The sequence below is a fragment of the Mustela putorius genome, unplaced genomic scaffold (genome assembly GCF_011764305.1).
Source record: "Mustela putorius furo isolate JIRA1106 unplaced genomic scaffold, ASM1176430v1.1 tig00000580_pilon_pilon_pilon, whole genome shotgun sequence".
NCBI lineage: Eukaryota > Metazoa > Chordata > Mammalia > Carnivora > Mustelidae > Mustela > Mustela putorius.
Window position 1 is genome coordinate 12,816,037 of NW_025421423.1, and position 26,526 is coordinate 12,842,562.

General features: G+C 43.8%; 1 protein-coding gene across 2 annotated transcripts; it reads right to left on the reverse strand.

Moving 5' to 3' along the window:
- FRRS1L (ferric chelate reductase 1 like) lies at positions 1-26,526 on the reverse strand. Of its 2 annotated transcripts, XM_045081670.1 has the most exons (5): positions 26,096-26,449; positions 14,915-14,999; positions 12,287-12,425; positions 8,814-9,060; positions 1-5,462 (listed from the first exon to the last, which is right to left on the reverse strand). In XM_045081670.1, the coding sequence occupies exons 1-5, from the start codon at positions 26,331-26,333 to the stop codon at positions 5,290-5,292; spliced, it is 882 nt and encodes a 293-aa protein (XP_044937605.1). In that variant the 5' UTR covers positions 26,334-26,449; the 3' UTR covers positions 1-5,289. The 2 variants fall into 2 exon arrangements, with proteins under 2 accessions (XP_044937605.1, XP_044937604.1); XM_045081669.1 differs by lacking the exon at positions 14,915-14,999 and having other exon boundaries at positions 26,096-26,526.

The window sequence follows — 26,526 nt, forward strand, 5'->3', positions numbered from 1 at the left end:
TAAGGAATTATAAACTAACTTTAATTGTACCAACAGGAAGAAGAATTTCAAACCATGTTGAGAATTTATACTTTAAAGTTTATATCTAGTTAACATATTCTAATTGTAACATAATTCTCTAAACATAAAAGGATTTGTGATGGCAAATGGACAGAACAATCATTTAGGTAGCATCTAGGAATATTGCTACAATTATTTTACATAAATAGAAATCCATGTCTTTATTAGTAAGGTATCATATCTTAGAGTAAAAATTCACAGAGGACAGGCTTATAAATATACATAAGTCTCAAAATCAATTGCAGTTGAACATTAGGTACACAATTATTATAAAACAAATATAACCCATCAGTGTCTATGTAAAGGCATCGTTTTTACAAAATAGTATTTTGTAGACAGTCTCAAAAAAGTATATTAATACTCCTGGAGCCAGATTGTTCCAGCATATCAACGTGTCTGTGGGAATAAGGCATGTGGAGAAGCTGCATTTGCTCATCCAGGTGGCCGGGACATTGCACGTGATGAAGTGGAACCAGACTCTTGTGACCCAGGTGGACGCAGCAGCCACCGCTGAGAGTCCACCCTAGAGCATCACTTACCCTCCAGAAGGATGGAACTCAACAGCTATTTGCCTAACAGCAAGCATCAGTCCATTTTAAGAGAAAAATCTCAAAGAGCTTGATGATTCACTTCAATGTTCAGTCTGCAGACATACTTAAAATCGCACTAGCATAGCCACTATTTTTGCGAAAACAGCAGGTTGTTTTACAATCAGGTTGTTGATTAAATATGAAAACAGGGAAGTCCAACTTGAAATAACTAAATATCCAGATAAGGAATCTAAATACAAAATATGTATAGCTTCTATCAACATGCCATTTAGTTAACGTCAGCCTTAGTTTCTTAACTAAAAATATAGCCAAGTCAAACTCAACAATGATACTTTGTACATTCTTAACAACTCATTATCTGGTTGAGTGGAGGAGGGAAGGCTTCCTAAAGGAATCCTTTCTACAAACGAAATTCCTATAAACTCAAAGGTAGTTTTGCCTGTAATAGGCACAAAGATGTATCTCTTACGGTTTAGAGGATTCAAGAGATCAGGAACAGGAACAATCCTGACAAAGACCTTCACGTGGGTATGGCATGTGTCTACAGGCATTTATGTACAAACACACGCAGACCTCGTCATGTATGTACAAACATATATATATACACACACACACACTGAGAATAATCAACTGTCCGCGAAACATAACCAGTTGTTTAGAGAACAAAGATATACACTACAATTATATACAACCAACTATACACATCTCAGCATCTAGCCTAGGGAAGGGATTCTCAAACATTTTCCCACTAGGATACACAAGCAAGGTGCCATAATCACGTGTGTAAAACTCTCCCTTGGGCATAACAGATTTAGATAATGCTTAAAAAGGAATCTACAGGGAAGTGAATTACTAGGAAACACTGAAATCCCCACCATGAAGAGAAGTTCAGCAGTGAAAGTCCTTCATGATTGCCACAGCTTAAAGAAATTAAAAGTGCTGCTTACCCAGTTTTGGATTTACTGCAGCAGAACCGAGCAGCTGAAACAGAGACCGCAGAGCCTAAAACTCTCTCCCATCTGGCCCTTTACCGAAAAGGTTTGCAGACCTCAGCCTAGGCCTGAGAATGACACACAACCTCTGTGGTAACATCTTGGAAGCACAAAATCCAGAATATAGACAGGAAACTTAATTACAGCAGTTGTAGTAAGAACCATCTGGGATGAAAAATCCATCCCTGAGCTGTCAAATCTTTCTGGTGTCCTTAATGACAAAAGCCAGCTTAAGATCATTAAATACGGCTCCTGCATTTTGTCTGAAATCATGGTTATAAATTCAGCTTTGTGACCACAGCGGAGCAATGAGAGGACATTGGGTTCCAAATGAGAAGACCTGGGGCTTTCGGCAAATCACTTCTAAAAAGTAACTAAGACAAATACATTCTTCCATTATTATCCAATCTGTGTATTTAAAAAAAAAAAACTATTAAAAGTACTAAAATGGCTGATAAAGAGTCTAGATGTTTTTTATAAGAAAGAAAAATGTACCTCTTTCCCTAAACAGAACTCTAAAAGTCCTCTTATTTTATTGTAAATCAGTAAAGGGGAGAAAAGCATCTAATTTGAGTGTGCTTAGTGGGTTCCATTTAATAAACAACTTAATGAGTGTGCGTAAGGACATGAATGTGCAGGAATTCCTCTCACCTATGTGGGCATCAGCTGCCCCTTTGTAAAAGAAGTGCGTAGATTCAACGGCCAGCATTGGTCATCTGTGCCAAATGACTAGCCTCAGTTTCTTCATCTGTAAAATTGGTTTAATAACAGAATCTACTTCCTGTGGGGATTATGAGGATTAAATGGATAAATCCACATAAAGGGCTTAGAACAGCACTCAATACATTTAGCTGTTATTATGGTTCTACTTGGGCATTTTATTAAATGTGTGTATATATATATATATATATATATATATATATATATACACACACACACATATGTACGTATGTATGTGTGTGTGTGTGTGTATGGGTTAGGCATCTCCCCTGTTACAAGTACTATGTTGGAAAATGGGAATACAGAGATAGAACAGAAATTTATTCTCATATTAGGTAAGAATAAATGAAGTTGAAATCTGCAGAATTCTAATTTCAGTGTGCCTGCAAACTAATGATCTTCCGAAATGACAGTCAAATGCTGTTGTGCAGACCTGGCTTGTCAATTCTTATTTGCGAACAATAATTATTGTTCAAAATACCAATTAAGGTTCACTGCAGGGCACAATGGCACCAACTTTCTATCTGTGTTTTGAAAGTTCAGGGTTTGCTCAAGAAATGGCTTATGGTTGGATCACAGGAGGAAGAAAATAAAAATGTTGGCCCTTCTGGCTTCGTGGATGAAATACAAGCTTCTGAACCAAAGCGACTTGCCATGGAAGTACAGTTTTATTTGCTTTTTCTGTCCAACAAGTGTTTGCCGAGTGCCAACAGCGTAGCGGTGTCTGTTACAACTCACGGTTGTCGTGGTCCCTGCATCGGGGAACTGGCAAGGCAGGGCAAGCAAGCGACTGCAGTAAAGTGTGATGGACAGCAGGATGGGGAAGCCCAGTGTGATGTGGGAGCACGTGGTGGGGAACTACACCTGTCGAGTCCAGGGGACTGGAGGAAGAAATACTAAAGCTGTGACCTGAAAGATAGGCAGGAATTCAGCAAGCACAGGAAGTAGGAGACTTCTGGGCACAGGCGACACCATGAGAGGGGAACTGAGAGCAGCTGTGTTGCATGGATGAAGCAAGTGAGGAGTGGTGGCAAGAGATGACTTTGGGGGTAATCAAAATGGACTGCGTGTTACCCTAATGGCAATGAGAAGTCAGAGAAAGTTCTAAGCATGCATATGCAAGACTGGTTATCAAAGTGGAAGCAATTCATGAAATATTAGCTTGACCTGAAATGCAAAAGAGGGAAAGTCAGTTAGGGTAGTCCTTCCCTGCCTGCTCCAGAGGTTGGCCCATCTCTCTTTCGTCTTAACCTGTGTGTAGCTAAAATACTATATACATCAGAGAGTAAAGTAGAAAAATATTTGCCTTCTTATTTACAAAGTGGGTGCCTGCACATGCTCTATCCTCACTACTGAACAAGCACAATAGCTTAGAAGGTGTGCAATGGCCACTCTCAGTGTGGACCCGAGGGCTCCATTCCAAGGCGATGGCAGTGAGGTGGAGCCACAGACTTGAACTAGATGACCTGAGTTTGAATCCTACCCAGCTCTTCTGCTCACCGAATGTCATTTAACCTCTCCCCATCTGCAATGAGGATTCTTTCTCTGACATCACTTGGTAGACTGTATGTCACAAAATCTCAATATTTTCCTTATTTTTATACAGTTCCACAATTTGAAAGGTACCCCTCTCTCCAAGCGGACTTTCACCCTGATGGTGAATTCCAAGGACTGCATTAGAAATCAGTCTCCAGTCTTGTTTAATCACAAAATCCACAAATCCAGCTGTAAAGCAACAAGCAGGGGGACAAGCCAGAGGACTGCAAAACTCGTCAGTAGAAATCCATCAGCTACTCAACGATACCATAGACTCTTCTCCTCTGAACAGACATTTGCAACAAAGGAACATTTGAGTTCCTTTGAAAAAAGGGAATGCATTAAGTCAAGGCATTAGGATAACTTCTGCTGACTGCTGGTCCAGTCTATACGTCTGAACACGCTGAACAGAAACTCTAGGTGAATTCACTCTAGGAGTCATCTCCCATTTTCTGATTTAAAAAAGAAATGTCATCTTTAAAAAGTTTCTATTCCAAATCTCCACAATCTCCAAAAATGTTAATTTATTTTCAAAATGCCTTAAACTTTTATTAGGATGATTTGTATATTATAATACATATTTAACCATACTCAGTAGATGTTGACTCTGACAACAGAATTAGCTGTAACCATACATGAACTGTTTAATTTATAAAATACAGTGATAGAAGAGTCTAAATTCTAACCACTAAGAATGCCCTTATTTTTTTTTTAATCATTAATAGAGTTTTACATCTCCAGGAACACTCACAGTTCTGTTTCTAACCTTTCCAAACAGCAATAAAAAAATATTTTCTCATAACTACTCACTGACGGAGAAGACATTTCCAGTAAGTACAGACCATTTTCTTATCATTGTAAAATTTTCCCATTCTCCCCATCAGCTGTGTAAATATCCAAACGTATTATGGAAATTTGAAACTTCTCCCGACTAAGGGCCACCCAGTAAAGTTCTCTTTAGTAATGCTCCAAGTAACTCTCCTGAGCTGTAGTTGGAAGAATAAAGGTCGTTTAGAATCCGTGTGCTGAGCTCTTTCTCTACCTTATTATGTGTTATCTGACCAAGTAGCCAAGGCCACATGGCACACAGGTCACCAAAAAAGGCAGCTTCCTCAACTTCAAAGCCGATTCAGTAAGATGGCCCTAACAATTTTCATCAAGCCAACTCAGAGATGTTATGAAGCTCAAATAAAAAAACACATGTGAAAGTGCTTAGAAAAAATTGTAAGTACTTTCCAAAAGTATGGGATCAATATTAAACAATCCTCTTTGATTAGAAAAGCAGCTTGCTCTTTCTTCCAAAAAACTGAAATCATAGGAGTCTTTTTTTTTTAAATAAGAAAAGCTAAAATGATACTGCATATTCTTTAAAAATATATTTATACTAAAGACTTTCTAATCTATTTAATATGTTGGCTTTGCAGCTGTAGTTAAGGGGTTCCCATCAATAAGTAGAAGGTCAGGGCAACAATGAGAAGCAAACAAAACGGAGAGGAGAAGGTTTGATAGGCAGCTGATGGCATAAAAATGTCTTCATACTTGTAAATACTGACAACACGTTCTGAAGTCGGTGGTGAGTCTATGTCGTGTCGGGTGATAGAGCCTTTAAGGAAGAAAGAGGAAGGGGTCAGTAAAAAAAGAAAAGAAAGAAAGAAAAGAGATTTAAAATGACATATGCAAACAACAGAAAGACCAGACAAGTCTTTAGCATTGAATCCATAAGCCAGGATTATAAAGATCTGGAATCAGGTATTAGAGCTATCAAAGAATTCTTTGCAACTGTACCTAAATAGGAATAGAAGGAACATCGAAATTACCTAAATTTGCCCCCTAAAGACTGGTTCTCATGGATGCAGACACCCACTACCAGAAGAACATTACGGATCTCTCCACTTCACCCCACATTGTTGGTTCTTCATATCATATGAACGCCCACTTTCAAGGTCTCTAATGAGTTTCATCTCACTAATTCCAAACGGAAAACTATGTTGATTTCAGAAAGCAAGAGCTACAATTTCTCCCCCTCAAATGTACCTTTCCTCTATGGGTCATCAACCACTCCTGATCACGCTCTCCTTCTAGATGGAGGTCTCTGTCCCTGTCTGTGGGTAATGAAGTGGTGGTCGGCCCAGGCTGAACCAGAGAGTGTGCAGGTGTGCGGTGCACACATCTGTATGGCTGAGAGGCAGAGGGAGGTAGCAGGAGAATTAAGACACCAAACAAGTGTTTGGACAATAGACTTTTTTTTTTTAACCTGATGAGACATGTAAAGAGGGAAAGGCTGTGTACATGGGATGCTTAAAAAGCTGAAGTTGATTCAAAGTGCCTGACCTCCTGAATAAGCCACATGGAAATTGGGTTAGGGGGACTATAGGAGTGTGAGTTCAGTGCAAAGGTCTCCTTGGAAAGAGGGCTCAGAGTGAGTGTTCTTTAAAGTCCTATCTGCTAAGGAAGCCCTACCAAACTGGACATGTTAATTCCCTGCTCCAACCTCTGTGCTGGCTCCTGTTAGCACAAGTCAAACTCAGGTTGGTAGAGATTTTTCTTTCAACAGACACAAACACATGCCCCTCTCCTATCTAACCTAACCTCCCTCACTGGTCATGTACATGGACTCCTAGTCTTATCCATAGAGCTCCACTTCCCTTAAGGGAAACCTAATCCCACATCCCCTTTAAGCTTAAACTATAGTCCCTTTAAGAAACTTTAAGAGAACAGATAGGGGGCGCCTGGGTGGCTCAGCGGGTTAAAGCCTCGGCCTTTGGCTCAGGTCCTGATCCAGGGTCCCAGAATCAAGCCCCACATCAGGCTCTCTGATCAGCAGGGAGCCTGCTTCCCTTCCTCTCTCTGTCTCTGCCTGCCTCTATGCCTACTTTTGATCTCTATCTGTCAAATAAATAAATAAAATCTTAAAAAAAAAAAAAAGATTCAACAGAACACCCTGCACTTTAAAAAAAAAAACAAAAACGAGATCGGTTAGGATTTGATCAATAGAGAGGGATTGAATCAGTAACGGGTGCACGAGCCTGTATATGGGGTAGGAATAGGCTGCTCTGTTTGGGGACAATGAGAACACCTAGAGTCCTGGAGGGCTGATTAGGCAAAGTGGGACAGACTTGAGGAGGGTCTGGAATGTTAGGCTTGTTATTCCATTTATGTCAGACGATGACTTTCCCAAGTACGGCATTCCCCAATTTGTAAAGGAACTTCAAATACTCGTTTTCATTTCATGCTTACAACGATCCTTTGAAGTTGGTATTCTCATCATCTCCATTTTAAACACCAAGAAATTGGGAATTAAGAATTTAGATGAGAGCTGGGTATAGCAACCAATGGGGAAAACACACACTCAATTCTAAAAGTTTTAGGCTCCAAATCTCATGATTTTAAATAGGTTCATTTCTCCAGCCTGAGATATAATTTATTTCTGTGAGTACTGAAAAGTACTCAGAGATTTAACTGCAGATCCATTGTTGGGATCCTGGGAAATAAGCAAAATGGAAAGATGTCAGAAATCTGGAGGCCAACAAATGTTTTCCAATTAGAAATGGGCAAAAAAAAAAAAAAAAAAAAAATGGGGGCGCCTGGATGGCTTAGTCCATTCAGCATCTGCCGTCAGCTCAGGTCATGATCTCGGGGTCCTGGGATGGAGTCCCAGATAGGACTCCCTGCTCAGCAGAGAGTCTGCTTCTCTCTCTCCCTCTGAGCCTTCCCCTTGCTTGGGTTCTCACCCGCTCATGCGCTCTCTCTCTCTCTCTCTCCAAATGAAAAAAAAAGAAAAAGAAATAGGCAAAGAAGGTATAAAATCTCCAGACCAATCAATGGAAACTCCTACAAGGACCATGAACAACTCACTTCCATTCTTAGGCCGTTAGGCTTGATCAGCCAAGAGGAATGCTGTGTAACTTGATTTTGGCAACCTCCCAAAGGTCTCATGATATCCTTGGGTCTTTGTGGGGGATCTGCTGAAGAGCCTTGCCACTCAAAGTGAGGTCCCAATGATGCAGCATTCACTGGGAAGCTGGTTAGAAATGCAGTGTCTCAGGTTCCGCCCCAGACCTACTGAAACTGCATTTGAATATTGCCAGGTAATTCCTGTACATGTTAAAATTTGAGGAGATGGGCTAAATTATACGATAATTTGGTAGATTTGTGACTACCAGAATAGTCATAAAGTGAACACTAATGGGATGGTTGGTGTCAGTCTCTACAGAAGTCTCCAGATGTCCTTTCCTGTTCAATATTTTTTATATTTATTTTTATTTTTTTTTAAGATTTTATTTATTTATTTGAGAGAGAGAGAGAGAAAGCACAAGCAGGGGGAGCAGCAGGCAGAGGGAGAGGGAGAAGCAGGCTTCAGCTGAGCAAGGAGCCCAGTGCGGAGCTCAATCCCAGGAACCTGGGAACATGACCAGAACCGAAGGCAGATGTTTCACCAACTGAACCACCCAAGCGCCCCTTATTTATTTATTTTCAATATTTTTTATTCTTAGCGTATAAGCGCTAAGAATACTCACTGACTTTGGAGTCAGACCTAGGACTGAATTTTAGTTCTTCCATTCATTGGTTGTATAGCCTTGAGCAAGTTCCTGAAACTCTCTAAAATGAGGAAGGTAATACCTATACCGCTTAAGGATGTGGTGAGGAGTAAATGAGAATGTTGTGAGAATTTAATACAACGCGCACCCCCACATTAACAGACCCGTGATCCATTCCATTAAGCACAGCGCTCGTCATAGACTGTCTTGTACTGTGCCAGCTGTGTACACGTAATTACTTGTCCATTTGTATGTCCATGTGTGTAACAAGTCCATTACAACTTCCTAAAAGCAGGATCCTTTCTCCTTTTTCTTTTACTCTCTCCAAAGGGCTTCTCACTCTCTTGTCCAATAAATAATGAATGCCAGCAAGGCAGTGTCTGGAGTTTAATCCAGATGCCAAAATGTAAGCTTACCCTGAATGGCTGGACCCCAGGCAAACAGATAATACCAACTCAAATGCAGATCGACAATTGTCTCGTCTCTGGGAACGTTCACGGGGCGTTTAAATCTGCAGGTGACCCGATTGTTCTCAAAGACTCCTTCTTCATCTCTGGCAGGATTTCTCTGGATCTCCTTGGCCCACTGGCCAACATTATAGAAATGCTGTATGCGGACCCTGCCATTGTCATCGTGGACACAGGCCATGACGTCATCACCACCCTGCATGGAAACGATAAAGGAAGGAGTCAAAGGTGCGTCTTTTACAAACTTCTCTGCTAGAAAGAAATTTCACTCAGATATCTCTGCCTCATTATCTCTGTAATTTGAAATCTCACCTCCCCAAATTATTTTTATTAAAAAAGCTTTAACCAGGGTGCCTGGGTGGCACAGTGGGTTAAGCCGCTGCCTTTGGCTCAGGGTCCCGCATTGGGCTCTCTGCTCAGTGGGGAGCCTGCTTCCTCCTCTTTCTCTGCCTGCCTCTCCACCTACTTGTGATCTCTCTGTCAAATAAATAAATACAGCGATTTAGTCCTCCTGCTGAAGATGCACACCGAACCTAATCATGAAGAAACAAACCCAACTGAGAGTCATTCTACAAAAAATCATTACAAAAAGTATTCCAAGACATACTTGTGATCTTCAAAGGAGCCAATGTCATGAAAGACCACACACACACATGCACACAAACGCGCACACACACACACACACACACACACACGGTAAAGAAACAATTTCAATAAAAAAGACAAAGCATTCATGACAACTAGTAATATTCCTAGACAGAATCCCAAATCATAAAATAAGAATGTCTATAAAAGGTAGTTTTATATGGGCAACACCAGAAAATGGGCACGATGTTTGATCATCCTATCATGTTAATGTTAAACTTCCTGACTTTAACGAATAGATTGACTCTCCAAAGCTTCCAGGAAATAATAAAAATAATAGCAAGTAACAGGAGCAGCATCAGGGGAGAGAAATAAAGCACATGTGGCAAAACGTCATCATTTGTGGAAAAAAAAAGTTCTGGACGTGGACAGCGGTGATGGTTGCACATGTGAACATAGTTAATGTCACTGAGGTGTACATTTTTAAATGGTTAAAATGATAGATTTTACATTTATGTACATTTACTCCGTAGGGGGTCCTGATAATGAGAAAAGCTAGGAATGTGTGAGGGCAGGGGTATATGGGGTATATGGGGTATGAGGGGCAGAAAATTTTCTGTGCCTTTCTTCAATTTTGCTGTGAACCCAAAACTGCTCTAAAAATAGTCTCATTAAAAAAAAAAAAACCTATAATGTACCATTTCAAAAAAAGTTTAAGGTTATTAAAAAGAGGTTCCATTTTGCTTTTCCCTTACATCAGGTTTTGAAAAAAAATTTCATCTGTGCTTGGAATAAAAGGAGAAGAAAAGAGAGACTTACCTGTTAAAGGCCTTCAGATAGCAAAATGTCAAACATAGGGGCACCTGGGTGGCACAGTCGGTTAAGCCACCAACTCTTGGTTTTGGCTCAGGTCATGACCTCAGGGGCCTGGGATCAAGCCCTGAGTCAGGGTCTGTGCGCAGCAGGGAGTCTGCCTGAGGATTCTCACTCTCTCTCACCCCTCCCCACTCATGCTCTCTCAAATAAATATATCTTTTTCAAAAAATGTCAAACATAAAATTCGAATGCCCCTTACTCAACCTCCCTCCTAGGAGTAACCTAATCTGTTTTTTTGTTTTTTTTTTTAAGATTTTATTTATTTATTTTACAGACAGAGATCACAAGTAGGCAGAGAGGCAGGCAGAGAGAGGAGAAAACAGGCTCCCCGCTGAGCAGAGAGCCCGATGCGGGGCTCGATCCCAGGACCCTGAGATCATGACTCGAGCAGAAGGCAGAGGCTTAACCCACTGAACCACCCAGGGGCCCCTGAGCACCTTAATCTTAACAGCTGCACCATGAACACAAATGCATCTAGGACAGGAAATAGTCATTTGCATTGCAAGCCAGCTTCTGGGATGGCACACACCTGCTGTTTCTCTCACTGACCCTAAAGTAGGAGACGAGACATGCAGATTCATATCCATGCAGTCTTACCAGGTAGGCCCACTGTCTTACTGCCAGTACTGGCTTTGGTAGAAGCTCATTGTTCTGGTGACCTTTCCAAGAGCAAATCCCCCAGAGCTCTAACTGCTTAGCCTGATCCCCCAGTCTCTACTTAATACCCACTTACAACCTCTCCCAGATCCACCAGTGAACACTGTCAGCACTACCTTCAAAGCATATCCCAAATCTGAGCACTTCTCGCCACGCCCACTGCTGTAAGCTGATCTGAGCCGGCCTCCTCTCCTTATGGGAACCTCAGGGCAGGCCAGAGGAAGAGAGGGAGGCTCCTCATGGTGGAGCAGCAGCCTGTGCAAGTGTACAGGGGCCCGCATCAGGCTCTCTGCTCAGCGGGGAGCCTGCTTCCCCCCCAGCCCCTCTCTCTCTGCCTGCCACTCTGCCTACTTGTGATCTCTGTCTGTCAAATAAATAAATAAAATCTTAAAAAAAGGAAAAAAGTGCAGGGGCCCAAGAAAGTCTGGCTGTCTGGGAAGCACCCTGGCACAGTGAGATGGCAAATGATGGTATCACACAGGGAAGAGGGAAGAAGACAGCTGAGACACAGAGAGAAGCAGAGGTAAGAGATGGACAGCTGCCTGGGGTCCACATGCTCCGCCTGGTCCTGCTCTGGGTTCCTGGTCTCTCTGAGGTCCAGAGGTGTACTGTGGAAGACTGAATTGTTGCGTTCGAGTCTTCATTCCCCAGTAGTACTATTACATACCTGCCCCTTCACAGGGCCTCTTGGGCAGGACAGTGAACTTCCCAATCCTTTCATTCTGGGCTTGGCTGTATTACTCACTTTGGGCAATGAAATGTTAGCAGATGTGACATGAACAAGGGTTTGAAATAGGCTTGGAGGTCTCTTGCCCTTCTGTCTCTGCCATGAGAATGACATGCCTTGGTAGTTCCAGAATGATGACAGAAAACCCAAATCCAACTCAGGTGCTGGGGTCAAGCCCAGCTGAACCCTAACCAAGGGCCACACACGTAAACAAGAAATAAATGCTTCTAAACCACGTGGTTTGGAGGCTCTTCTTGCAGCATTACTGCCCAAATAACTAACAAATGCAGGTACCACACGATAACTCATATTTCTGTAACCAGCCCTTCCTTTTCTTTTTAAGCTAGCTTGAATTTTTTTTTTTCACTTGCAATCAGAGAGCCATAACCAATATAATTGGTATACTGCTTTTATCAATTTATTTCCCTTGCTTTGAAAAAGAAAATCAAATGTTGGAGATGCACATATTTCACCATGGCACGGTGGCTGAGAGAAACCATGCCTGTTCTCCAAAATCTAAAGTAGCACAGAGAACTAAGGGGGAAAAAATCATCTTTAATCTTGATTTGCGTCTTACCATTTTCTTGTCTGAAGAGAATCCAACTGCCACCCAACCATCTGTGTCAGCACTCAGCTCAAATTCCACATCGGCCCCTATCATCCGGTAGCTGAGGAAGTAGTCACAGGTCTCTGCGTTACAGCCCGGCTTGCCGTATCTATAGGATAGAACAAAACAGAGCACCGCTGCTTCATCTTCTTACTTGCAAAACATTAAGAAGGCAACAATGTATCAGGCAGAGTGAAGCAAGATTACCAAATGAATGAGATCCTTTCTACTAGGAATCTGAAAACCAGTTTCACTTGGGAGAGATCTTGGAAAATATCTGCTCCTTTTTACCTACATAGAAGCTGAGGACCAGAGATGGGAAGGGGCTGGCTTGCATAGTGAGTCAGTAGCTGCAAGAGAACTTGAACCTGGGCATCCACTCCCAGCCAGAGTTCTCAACATTATATTAGAGTTTCTCAGATATTCGTTAGGACTGAGTTCTTTCTGAATCCCTTTCAGGGGAAGAAATTCTCAGAGTTAATAAACTGTCTTTGTGAATTAAATATATACCAGTTCTTTTTCACTTACAAGTTTTCATAAACTAAATTAACAAAAACTTACAGATTAAATATAAATCAAACTACAGACCCAGGAACGTGTAAATTCTGAGCATTCAGGTAATGGATGGTGTAGTCTTACTGAAGGTAGATTTTGCTTACCTACACAGGCCATATCTCACTATACCGCGCAGGGTCTCTTGGTTAAACACGTTCTTTACTACTATACATGATTCTACTTTCCTCCGCTTTTATCTGTTTGAATGGCTGCAAAACACTCATACATAGGGGCACCTGGGTGGCTCAGTGGTTTAGGCCTCTGCCTTTGGCTCGGGTCATGATCCCAGGGTCCTGGGATCGAGCCCCACATCGGGCTCTCTGCTCAGCGGGGAGCCTGCTTCCTCCTCTCTCTCTCTGCCTGCCTCTCTGCCTATTTGTGACCTCTGTCTTTCAAATAAATAAATAAAATCTTAAAAAAAAAAAAACCACTCATACATACCTCAAATGAATACCTCATTTGGTATTCCCTGAGCATGAATGCCTCATTTATTTATAAAATCTGCCTTGGCTCTATCGGGCTATCGTACAATTACAAATCAGGACACCAGAGTACTGAGCAGTATAAACTGGTTATCCACATAATCCGATTATGCATACATTCATCATTTTAAGGGGCATGATTGCAATGGAAACACAAATTTAAATTTTCATCCAGGGGACTTGTGGATCCTTTAAGAATCAGAAAGCCCCAGTGAGAGGGACATTGCTTCATGCCATTTTCAGAAGAACAGAAAACTGTAGCAATGGGTGGGACAAGGGAAACTCGGGCGGAAGGTACCTGAAGGAACAGGGCACAAGGCTGCCAAGTACTGACTGAGAAGGGAGGCAAGGAACATGCCAGCAGGCTGGCAGGGACCCTGAATGTCTGGGAAGAGATGTGAGCTGAGGACATTGTAGAAGAGGGTGAAAATGTTGAATGGTTGTAAAGAAAGTTAGAGGATTGAATGGGCCAGAAAACGAACCACCCCAAAGACAGCAGGTACCAAAATTCCTTCCCTTCTAGAAAACGTCCCCCAGTCACCAGAGTTAACATTGCTGGCCCGTTTCCTCAATAATAGTATTATACGGATTCTTAAAAATTCCTTAGAGGGGTGTCTGGGTGGCTCAGTCAGTCAAGCATATGATTTTGGCTCAGGTTATGATCTCAGAGTCCTGGGATCGAGCCCCACGGCAGACTCCTTGACCAGCGGTGAATCTGCTTCTCCCTCTTCCTCTGCCCCTCCACCTGCTTGTGCCCTCTCTCTCTCTGTCTCTCAAAAATAAATAAATAAAATCTTTAAAGAAAATTCCTTAGAAATACCCTTGTAATCCAAAGAGAAATCAAAACCCCTTTATTTAATTTTTTTCTCCTTAGACCTTGAGCACTGAGCAAAAGAAAAAAAATTCAGAACTTTCAGTGCAATGGGCATCACAACCTTTACTCAAGGACAATTTAGTTTAGGAAATAACAGTTTCAAAGAGGAGGTGGCTTTTCCAACAAAGTGGGGCTGTCTGGACGGGAGGCTCACCATCTATATCAGTGTTTGCTAGTTCTGGGCCATCATGTCTTGATAGAGCATGACTAGTAATCACGTGGGGACTCCCTAAACCTGACAAACCAAACTCACTACAATCATCAGTGCTCATGATGAGAGAGTATCATCCAGATACCCCTAAGTCATGACTATTTGAAAAGAAATTTGGTCTCAGACGTATCTATCATGGTCTGTCCCACTCACAGCCCTGCTACTAAGACACAGCCCACATCACGTGATTCTTTTTCATACAGCCAACTGATCAGGAGTAGACACCTGGGCCAACGGCAGTATGGTCATATATGAAAAACCAGAGAAGGACATTCCAGTGCCAAAGAGCCTTTGAGAGCTTGTGGCCTCTAAGATTGGAGACTGGGGTGGCCATTGGAAGCAGGCCACACCCCTTCAGACACTCTGAGGGGGCTGTAGGCCCTTGATTAGAGCAAGTTGTACACATCGGAAATACTACCTCGAGAAGTAAATCAGTGCCTTAGCCTTAAAGTTATCCAACTTGCAGATCTACCAACCTAAAGCATCCCTTAGTTTTTCCACAGTCATCCACTTTGATTTTGGCAAATGGATCCACAGGAGGAGCAGTAGGGAAAGGGTAACCTAGACGGTGAGAATAAACAATGGTTAGAAAATCCAGTGACAGCTTTTCCAAGGAGAAATTTTTCTTTTCAGTATTTGACTATTTTCTATCACGTGTGTCTAGAAACGTTTAGGTCCTCAGAAAAGGGCTTCATGTAAGCCTAATCACCCTCTTGAGGAGGGGAGGGTGTAGGGCACATGTCTTTGAGCCAGTCTTACATGTGAACTGAGCATTATGTGGCCTTTCCCTCATTATACAGGCAGGGAACATGAGGCAGAGAGGTGGCCTAATTTCATAAAACCATGGGCTCGCCACCATCCCTGGGAGTGTGAACATCACAGTGTTCATACAATAGCCATGCTCTAAAAGGAAAAAAAGTCAACAATGAAATATTTGTATATTTGATAGTAGAGGTTTTCCATTTATACCTATACAGGATAATAGGATTTCCCCCTTTCTCTGAACTCCCATCTCTCACGAAGTTTATAGGACATTTTCCTGGCTCACTAAATTCTTCAAACACATTGTTTCTAACAACTGAGTCTCTTTCTCGTAAGATCGTTTAACGTCCTAATGCATTCAACCACACACTGAAGGGTAGGCCTGCACTATGCTTTCGGTCTGTGACAGCAAGATTTCTTCTCCTCAGCTATTAACTCCATGCATATGGGAACCACATGGGGTCATCTTGGGCTCTCTGTCCAGCATAGTGCTTGGCACTGGATTACATGATTGTCAAATGAATAAATAAAATCACCCACAGCTACTAGGCAATGTAAATAAATATAAGGGATCCTGCCCAGGAGCTGTGAGCAGAAGGAGCTGTACTGGGGTCCTGAGGAGAGGCCCATTATAGCCTTTCAAGTTGGGAGAGAGTTAGGGAAAGTACAAGCCTCCCAGGTATTTTGGAAACAAGGTTTCCAGGGCCTTGAGGACCTTTCCAGCTTTGTTAGGAAAAGGTCATTTATTACTGTTCAGTAAAAACTCAGTCATAAGACCCTTCAGATGTATTATCAGTGGGTCATATGCTTAGGGGATGATTGCCAATATATACATTTGTGGGCAGAGATAAAGGAAGTTTCCAAAGGAATTTTTATATGTCAAAGTAGACTACAGGATCCTAGGGGTTGGGCTAAGAGTACCTTTGCCCTTAGTAAGGTACTAAAGAAACTTAAGTAAAGAAACAAGTAACTGGGGCACCTGGGTAGCTCAGTGGGTTAAGCCACTGCCTTTGGCTCAGGTCATGATCTCAGGGTCCTGGGATCGAGTCCCACATTGGGCTCTCTGCTCGGCAGGGAGCCCGCTTCCTCCTCTTTCTCTGCCTGCCTCTCTGCCTGCCTCTCTGCCTACTTGTGATCTCTCTCTGTCAAATAAATAAATAAAATCTTTAAAAAAAAAGAAAAGAAAAGAAACAAGTAACTTAAGGAAACTTTAATTTTTCTTTTGCCTTTGCTTCCCATATCACACTAGATTGTACTTTTAAAAAGAGCCGCTAAGCCACACTTTCCTGGCACACATCTGTACACTTTGGACAGTTCATTTCTACTACCCTAGATCTTGATCACACGCTAAAATACAGCACTAGTAGCTTTTTGCCATCTTTAAGTAGGGAGCCCGACATGGCAGTGGATCCCAGGACGCTGGGATCATGACCCGAGCTGAAGACAAATGCTTAACCCACTGAGCCACCCAGGGCACCATAAATAAATTTTTAAAAAATTCTGTAGGTAACTGAAACAGACAGTCTCTTACAATGCTGCTTCTCAGTTTCCCCATCTTCTTCTGATATCTTTACCACTTCCTAGCACCTAGAACACATACACTGGCATACAGCAGATTTCCATCTCAATAAATGCCAGTTATTATTACTATTGGGTTACTATTACTATTAACTTTTGTAAACTGGACTGAGAACTAATAACTGTTGGGTAAGATAATCTCTAGAAGAACGGGTTTCTAAGCTCTAAATACAAGCAAGCTTTGGAACAAAACTCATTTATTAACAAACCAAACTACCTTTTAGTGTTAGCAAATGGCTTCTTAGGGGTTTTCTAGTGCTAATTTCCTATTCTCTTTTACAATTCTAAAACTTGGAGTGAGAACTTGTTTTGCCAAATGCTTTTGGGGCATATCTTTTTCTCTGGTTTTGTAAGATGTTGTATAATCAAGAATTTGACTGGTTTTTGTCCATGGTCCCTGGGTGAGAGGCTTGGAATTTACCAGCGCGACTGTCTTTGTTACTCATGAGCCCCTTGGGCTCACACTGGATTTTATGCTAAGAGATGAGAGGGCTCGGGAAGGGGATGGCCCCCAGAAAAACCAACCATGACTAGAGGTTTGGGACTGTCAGCCAGCCCCTGGGGACTATATTTAATTATGTAGTCAGTGATTAAATCAGTAATGCCTATATAATGAGACCCCAATAACAACTCCGGACACAAGCTCAATCCCGCTTCCTGGTTGGTGAACAAACTAATACTAGGGAGGGTGACAAGGTCTGATTCCATGAGGAGAGGATATAGGAACTCTCATTTGGGGGATCCCCAGACTTCCCTCATGTGTGTCTTCACCAGCTGTTCCTGAATTATATCCTTTATAGGAAGTACAGGGCCTTCCTGAACTCTGTGAAATAATCAAGTGAATATTACAGAACCTGAGGGGGGCTGAGGGTAGCCCCAGGATTCACAGCCAGTTCATCTACAGTGAGAGCGGTCGTGTTATGGACCACCCCCCTTTGGTGTGTGGGGTCCGCGCTAGCTCTGGGTTATTAGCACCAGAAATTAATTTCACTCTACTAATTGGGGTTGGCAGAATAATATTAAATGCAGCAACATTACCATTTCCCCCCTGAATTTAAATGATCTATTTGGCACAAATTTAGTTTGGCCCATGTGCCAGTATTTAAGCTGTCGTCCGTGAGCTACAACCCAGCCTTCTATCGCCAACTCTATGATGGGCTGAGCACTCCACAAACCACATTTCTCCTTTGCCAACTGGCTAGGCTCTGCCAAAAGGAAACATTGGACAAAGGTTAGGAGGCAGGAAGAAGGGAAGACCATTCCTTCCTGATGGGGTTTTAGAATACAGGTGAGGTTCTGTGGGGTGGAGTCCAGATCCAGTGACCAAGGAAGAATTCCTGAGACATCTTAGGTGCAAAATAGTGGTTTATTAAAGTGCGGGGACAGGACCTGTGGGCAGGAAGAGCTGCTGCCCCGGGGTCGTGAAGGGCGGCTGATTATACACTATGGGATTGGGGGTAGTAAGGCAAAAGGGGTTTCAAAAGGATTTTCGTATGTTAAAGACAACTCACAGGATACCAGGAGCCTTGCCGTTTTTCACGTTAAGGTTGTTTTTCCCTCTATGAAGGTTGTTTCTCCCAACTATGTTCATAGTTGGGAAGTTCCTGGAGGAACATTACACTCTCCCCACTTCAAGTATCTGTCAAGATTATAAACATTTAACTGTGTCTACATTTCCTTCTGGAAGCGAGGTTATTCAGAGAAATGCTTTGTTCTTCTAGATTCCTAAGACATTTGTAAACTGAGGGAGACTCATGTCTTACAGGATTGTGATCTCTACAGATGAACTGTTTTCCCTATAGGGCAGCCAGGAGTGCCTGAGTGCCAGGAATGTCCATGTATGCCATGGCGGGGGGGGGGGCAGCTTCTGCTTTGTCCTCAGCTTGCCTTTTGTTCCCTCATCATTTCCAACTGGATTGCTGCCCACCACTCCACTCCTCAGTGATCCTGCTTCATCCTTGCTGTGGCAAGTTGGTTCCAGCTTCCAGCTTGCTTTCTAGACTCTCCTAACCAGCCTGTCATGCCCTCAAAGGAACCGGCAGCAGCTGGGCAGAGAGCACCATTCTCAGAGGATGGGCTGCAGTTTGGGGGGCTTTGAGGGGGTCTCTTGGCTGAGCTTCTAGATTCTCACTGCCTCAAGCCCTTCTCTGTGCCCTGACACATCCCACCACCCAGTCCCAGGGGCACTAGCTGCTTCCAACCATTCCTATCTCTGTGCCCCGTTTTGCTTCTCCAGTCCCCCAGCACCTACTTAGCTCCTGGGGCTGGTCATCCTCTTTAGGAACAACAACAAAAAAGCTTAGAACTGGTTTCTGTCTTTCTGATCAGATCTTGATGGATAGAGACTGAATGGATTAATCCTTAAATACCAACACAATGGATTTGCAGGCTGTACCTTATCATCCATTCTCTTGGTAACGAGCGAGAGAGTGTCGTTCAACAGGGTTTTTGACAGGCTTTGTACAACTGGACTGGCACATTATCTTGATGGCACAATTTTGATTTTTAAGTCTGTAGGTGCAGCAAATGAAACCGATGACATTTGTTGGCTTGGCCTGGGACAGTCCTAACAGTCTATGCAAAGCCCATCTTCTATTTCCCCCTAATCCGTTCCTAAGCCCACTTTCCTCCTGGTCTAGAGTATTTCCTATGTAACCTTCTGCAAAGCCTGCACGTTTTAACAGAATGAGCACTCTGACGCATACATCTTAGAAAAGCAGTATTTTACTGTGCTATACTGAAAGGGGGGTTGGGAGGTAAACGTCTCATCTGTTCCTGCTCCTCAGAGATCAGGGAACTCTGCCTGCCGAGGGTGAGGTCCCGCCTTACTGCAAAAACCCTTTCATGTTCCCAAAAACAACATCCTGAAAGTCTTGCATGATTCCCTTATAAAATAATCACCAAAGTGCCTTTAGCAGAACCTGGATCTACCGTGGAGGCTCCACGCCCAATTTTTTACCGAGCTACCAACACCACCGTGCCACACTGCCCACAGAAGGCGAGGCCCTGACCATTCCAGGCCATGTAGGAGATATCCAGAAGCACCCAAGCAGAGCAGACTAGCAAGGGCCCACCCTGACTCACCAGTCACCATCCCTATGTTGATTTTTATAAGCGTGTGCTCTTGAAAAGTGGGAGCCTTATGCATGCTTTCAATCTGCATAAGCGATACTGTGTGGTACAGCTTCTCCTACTTATTACTTTCCTTTGGAAATCTATCCCTATATATAAACGTGAGACCTGTTATTATTCCTGACTGAAGAGCATTTTCAGATATGCATATAACCAGATTTTTTTGAAATAACCTCTCAGGGTGCCTGGGTGGCTCAGCAGGTTAAAGCCTCTGCCTTCGGCTCAGGTCATGATCCCAGGGTCCTGGGATCAAGCCCCGCATAGGGCTCTCTGCTCAGCAAGGAGCCTGCCACTCTGCCTACTTGTGATCTCTGCCTGTCAAATAAATAAATAAAATATTTAAAAAAGAAAAAAAAGAAAAGGAAATAACCTCTCAATTGCCTTAATGTTTGAAGTACCTTCAATGTTTGATTCATCAAAAAAATTTTTTTAATAATGATGAGAAGAACTGCCTTACATAGGCTTCTTATGGACATATTATGCAAGAGGTTTTTGTTTTGTTTCAGTAAACCCCAGAGAGCTAGAGCTAGGTCACACCATTCATTCCAGGAGGCTCGGTGAGGTCAGAGGGGAAGGGTCTATCATCCCACCCCCAGAGCCCGAGGTTCCAATTTTCCCTCCAGTCTTGCCTGTACCTGATAGTATCCCACATTCTCAGTATTTTAATTTGTATTTCCCCAAATACTAGTGCAGCTAAATATCTCGTATCTGTATTAGGCACTTGGGTTTCCTTTTCTATGGTGTGTATACAAACAATCGTTGAACTTTTTTTTTAAACTTGGTTTTTGGTCTTTCTCACGGGAGTTTATGCACATTTCTGATACTAATTCACTGTTGGTTCACTGTTGGTTTCACACGCTACATTTCTCCCCCCTTCTGGTCTACTCCTCATCTTGCCTTTTTTCTCGGATATCCTTCCTTGGAAAACAAAATCTTTAAATGTGATGATGTTGGGGAGATCATTTTTCTTCCTTTGTTTTGTGTTTTTAGAGTCTGGTCCCAGAGATAAATCTGCATTCCAAGGACCTGAAGATCTTTCCCTGCACGTTTATTTATTAACGTTTCACATCTAGACTGGACCCATTTGGAATTTATTTTTTTTAATACAATGTGAAGAAAACAGCTCTATTTTTCTCACTACATTGACTCAATTTTTCTCACTGCCATTTACTCAAATAACTTATCTTTTCCCTAGCAATTTATGAGAACAACTCAATAATTTACTGGTTCTCAGAGGAACATAGGTCTATTTCTGGACTCTCTGCTTTGTTCTCTGGTTTATTTAGTGGTTCCTGAGCCAGGATCAGTGTATGAATTGCCAGGCTTTGTAACATATCTCAGCAATTCACAGAACTTGGTTCTTCCATGCAAAGGATGGATACTAATTTGTCAAGTTCTCTCCCCAAATACTGCTGGGCTCCTGTATGGAACTGTGGTAAATGAACAGATGAATGGGGAGGGGGGAGAGCTGACATCTTTGTAATGCCAAGTCACCCCTTCCAAGATCGTGATATATTTCCCATTTATTCATAGTTTTCATATCACTTAATAGTTAAAAAATGGTTTCTCCACACAGGACCAGGGCATTCTTTAGTAGGCAAAATTTGGAAATATATACAGATTTTTGTTGCTATTTTAGATATCTTGTTTTGACATCATCTAGCTTATTTTTCACTAAAAAAGAAGAGAGCTTTTGGTTTACTTATGTCGATCTTGTCTATGGTAACTATAAGGCATTCACCTGATTATGGATCTATTGATTCTTTCCAATTTGCTATGTAAATATTCCTCTCAAGAGGGCTAGAAAAACATATATTCATACAAAGACTTGTACAGAGATGTTCATGGCAGCATTATTCATAATAGCCAAAAATGGGAAATAACCCAAATATCCATCAATTGCTGACTATCTGTGGTTTCCTTTCTTGTCTAATTCCCAGATACTCTCTGTTCCTTTTCTGAAATCCCTTGAGCCTGCTTTGCCATCCTCCGCTGGGTGGTTAATGGCTTCTGGTTTGCTATTTATTGCTTCTAATTGACTGCTTGGCTCACAGCCCTCAGGTATTAATTTAGTCTTGATTCCTTGAAGTTTTAACCAGCAGCTGTCTGTTCAAATCTGAGAACAACTGCACCAGCCTCTTTCTCTTTCTAAACTACCTGAATCGTTGCTTCTGCTTATCAGGGTCATAGAATGAAGTACACAGGTCGAGGAGATTTAGAGAATGTAAAATATAGAAAGCTCCACACAAGCTTTTGCCTTGGCACTCCACCAGGTAGAAAACAGCAGTTCCCCACTAACTGCCTACGCCATTGATTCCAAGCCCCTTTCCTCAAGTCTGCCCACAAATACAGCCCATTCAGCCCATGCCACTGTATTTCAGAGTACAGATCAACAGGGACCCTCTATTCCAAAGAGCTGGACACCCTGTACCATCTTATCCATAAAGGGAATGAACAAATCTACGTAGTTCCCTGCTACTTTCTAGCTGTGTGGCTTTCGCTAAGATTTTTCCGTGGGACAGTTTTCTGCACTGACTTAGTGGCAGGGGATGGGGAGAAAGAGACAATCAGGAAGGTTCCCTGAAAGAGGTGTTAGGAATGTACGGATGAGTTGTATAGGCTTAAAGAGTGGGAATCCCTAAGAATTCTGAAATCTAGCATAGTTAAGTGGTGCCTGGGTGGGTTAGTCAGTCGGGTGTTCATCTCTTGATTTGGGCTCAGGTCATGATCTCAGGGTCACGAGATGGAGCCCTGCAATGGGCTCCTTGCTGGGCGTGGAAACTGCTTACTGAATCTCTCTCTCTCCCTCCGCCCCTCCCCCCCACCCTGCACATTCTCTCCAAATAGCATAATTAAACCAAAACATAAAATAAATTTTTAAAAATGAACGTGTTTAGGGGGTACTTAAAGATACCAAATTAGCCAGGTTTCAGCTCTGGTTTTAGAGGTCTTGGGCTATCAGGACACTGGAGAAATGGTTTCTAGACAGGGTGGGTGATGGTCAGTGGGCTTTCCAGTGAATTTTCCAGTGGGCTTTTCAGTGAATTCTCCATCTCCATTAGTCTAATTCCCTTTTTTGGATTTACATACTACCAGGCCATCTTTTCATTGGAAATTCAGTTAGTTGGCTACTTTGAATCTGAAAAGAGGGTCCCCTGCATAGAAGAAACATTTATTCTAATCACTAGGAAAAGACAACCTCATTTGTACTGGTAGAAAGAGTAATTCTTTCTACCTGGGTGGCTCAGTCAGTCAAGGGTCTGCCTTCAGCTCAGGTCATGATCCCAGGGTCCTAGGATGGAGCCCTACATTGGGCTCCCTGCTCAGCAAGGAGGCTGTTTCTCTCTCTGCCTGCCATACCCCCTGCTTGTACTCCCTTTCTCCATCAAATAAATAAAAATACAGTCTTAAAAAGAAGAAGAAAGAGTAGTTTAAAGGCACTATTTCTACCTCTTCGCTTGCCACTTCCTTCAAAATTAATCTGGGTCCCTCCTTCTCCATTGAATTTATCTCAAGAAAATTCACCTCTCATCTCCTGAATCCATCAACTATTTCAAGCCGTCACACTATTGGGCCTCACCAAGGCTTTGGACACTACACCCTGACGTCCCCTTTCCCTTCACTTTCTGGGTTAGAACATCCACCTGGGACATTTGCCTGGTCCGCTTCTCTCGCTCTGCCAGTACCCTTTAAGGCATTGTCATTGACTATTTCTAAGGATCTGGAGAAAATCTCTATTGAAGATCCATAGGGCTAAAACCCAGGCCCAGGGTTATCTAGTGGAGGTGCTGCCCCTGAGAAGCTCAAACCTCCCCACTAGCACCCACCAGCTGGATGTAGGATCTGCACTTGAAGATAGTGAAAGTGCTGGAGAGAAGAGATTTGCGAAGGGGAGGAGTAAGAGAGGACTGTAAAAGGAAGTTGGTCCAAAGAGAACATTCCAGATAAACGAGCTGAGGCTTCCTCCACTGAGCAGGCTGGAACTATCATGGATTTCTGGGGGTCAGAGTTGAGCCTCAGGCTGCCTGTGCAGGACCGGTGAGAAGGGTAAGCAGACAAACCAGGGATTTGTACACACCTTGCCTGCCCTTTTGCCCTGTGGGGTCACCTCACCTAAATGTCCTCCCTCTTCTGGCTCATCAAAGGCTTTCATACTTCCTAGCTCAACTCTATAAAGCCTTCCTTATGGCTGCAGCCACCAGACGTCCATGTTCATAAAACCATCTGGACTCTACAACTAACTTCATTCTCTCTGTATATACCAAGGGACATAGAGCATCTGACCTTGATCTCCTCTGTTAGGGACATGTGCCCAATGAGAATATGAGCTCTCAGGTGCCGTGTGGGAGTCACCTGGCAGCATGCTGGGCTGACTACGAACAGAATAAATATGTATTAGATACTTTCAGAAACAGATGGGCTTTGAAATGTTTGATCATTTCCAGAGTGATACCGCTGCTTCTGCTTCTCCCTCTCCTCCCCCTCCCCCGTCCCTCCTCCTACCCAACCACATGGCTGCCTGGCTAGAAGACTACATTCCCCAGCCTCTCTTGCAGCTAGGTCATGTCACTATGTTCTTGCCAAAGGAATACGAAGAGCAGTGACCTGTGCAACCAGCCTAAAAGGTAATGGTCTGTCTTACATTTCCTCTTTCCTCAAGCTTGAACAAGGACATTCAAGCAACCTATCTTCCACCACACCGATGAGGATGACACTTTACTGGATGGTGGAACAGAGCTGTCCCGACCTCGTGGAACAGAGCTGTGCCAACTGCCCAGACCGGTCAGATTCATGTGAGAAAAAAATAAAGTGCTTTATTTAAGCCACTATAGGTAGGGGTGTCTGTTTCAGCACTTGAACCTCTACCCAATTAATATATTCCCCCAAATCCAACCTTTCCATTTCAATACAATAATTCCAATTCTTTAAAAAACTGGACATATTGCCTCTCAGCTAAAAGGCTACCTTTCCCAGTCTCCTTTGCATTTACATGTGGCCACGTTGTGGCCAATGAAGTATAATTGTTCTATGGGACTTCTGAGTAATCTCCTTATAAAATAGTTAGTGACCTACTTCCCACTTTCTCTTTCCCACTGTCTGGACTGTGAGTGTAGTGGCTGGAGATCAAGCAGCCATTTTGGACTATGAGGTTTCAGGCTAAGATTTGTGAAGAAGCAGAAGGCCAGGATCCAAGGTCTCTGATGAGGATGGAACCTCCAATACCAGCCCAGACTGCCTACTTTTAGATTTCTTTACATGACAGAGAAACTTCTATCTTATTTAAGCTATTAATGTGTGCTTGTTGTATGTAGCTAAAACGAATCCTTCATAACAAATATACACAGCCTCCTATCAGTTGCAAGAATAGTTCAACCCCAATTTAATTCTTGCATATTCCTCTTAGCATAAAAATAGGAAAATCATTACTTTCCAAACTGGAGAAGAGGCCAGTTTCTATTCCTTCTACACAGAATCAGCTTGGCTTTTGTGCTCACTAAAGCAACTCCACAGGGAGGTCTGGAGCTGAAAAACCCCTAGTCTCTGGCCCAGCAGCCCCCAACAATGGTGGCTCACAGCGGGGAACCCTAACACGTGTGCTAACAGAAAAGAACTGGGATGGAAGTCGGGACAGAAATAGGCCCGAGCTAGAATGGCACGGCAGTCAGCAGGAACAGAACGCTGAGAGGTTGGGGCGCTAGTCTCTGCAAATTTAGGTCAATACAGTCAGGGAGAAAATAAGACAACATCACTTTAAATTGTGATTTCTAATTCCCACCAGCTCCCCTGATCTCACACACCCCAGGCCAGATGGAGGCCTCCTCCCCTACCACCCGTTACCCCAACCCCGGACAGGGAGAGTGGAGGCCCGAGCCAAGAACTGGGGGAGCCCAGGCTCAGCCCCACCTGTCCTCAGCCTCTCAGGGCTCGGCTGACCACCTCATTCTCCTGGCCTCAGTCTCCCTACCTGTAAAGCGGGCGGCGGGTGGAAGGCGCTGACAACTCTCCGGGTGCCTCCTGCAGGCCGGCGGGGGTCTGAGCAGGGCGCTCCCGATTCCAGTCCCGCAGTGCCAGGGCTACATCCATCGGTCTCCTTACCAAACCGCCCCTCCGGCCGCCTCGGTCCCCCACCCCCACCCCCACCCCGCGTCTCCCTCCCGCAGCCCCTCGCCCTCTCGCAGTCTCACCCTCCTCGGACAGGTAGCGCAGGTCGTAGAACTCCCCGGCGAAGGTGCCATAGGAGGAGTCGTGGCGCGGCACCGACTCGTCGGCGCCCGTGTCCCCCCGCCCGCGGCCCCGGGGTCCCCGGCCCCCGGGGCCCGCGCCGTCGTCTGCGGGGCTGGCGGCGCAAGTGGTGGGCCCCGCCAGCAGCAGCAAGAGCAGCGGCACCCAGGCCCCCGGGCGCTGCCGGGGCGGTCGTGCCATCGCTGCGCACCGATCCCGCAGCCAGGCCGTTCGGGGCCGTAGCGGGGGCGCCGCGGGCGCCGGACGAGCACTGCGCCGCTACGGCTACCGCCGCCGTCAGCACGCGCCCGCCCCCGCCCGCAGCCCGCGCGGCCGCGCAGCCGCCGGTGCCCGCCGCCGCGCGCCTCGCTCTGCGCATCCTCCAGCCGGCGCG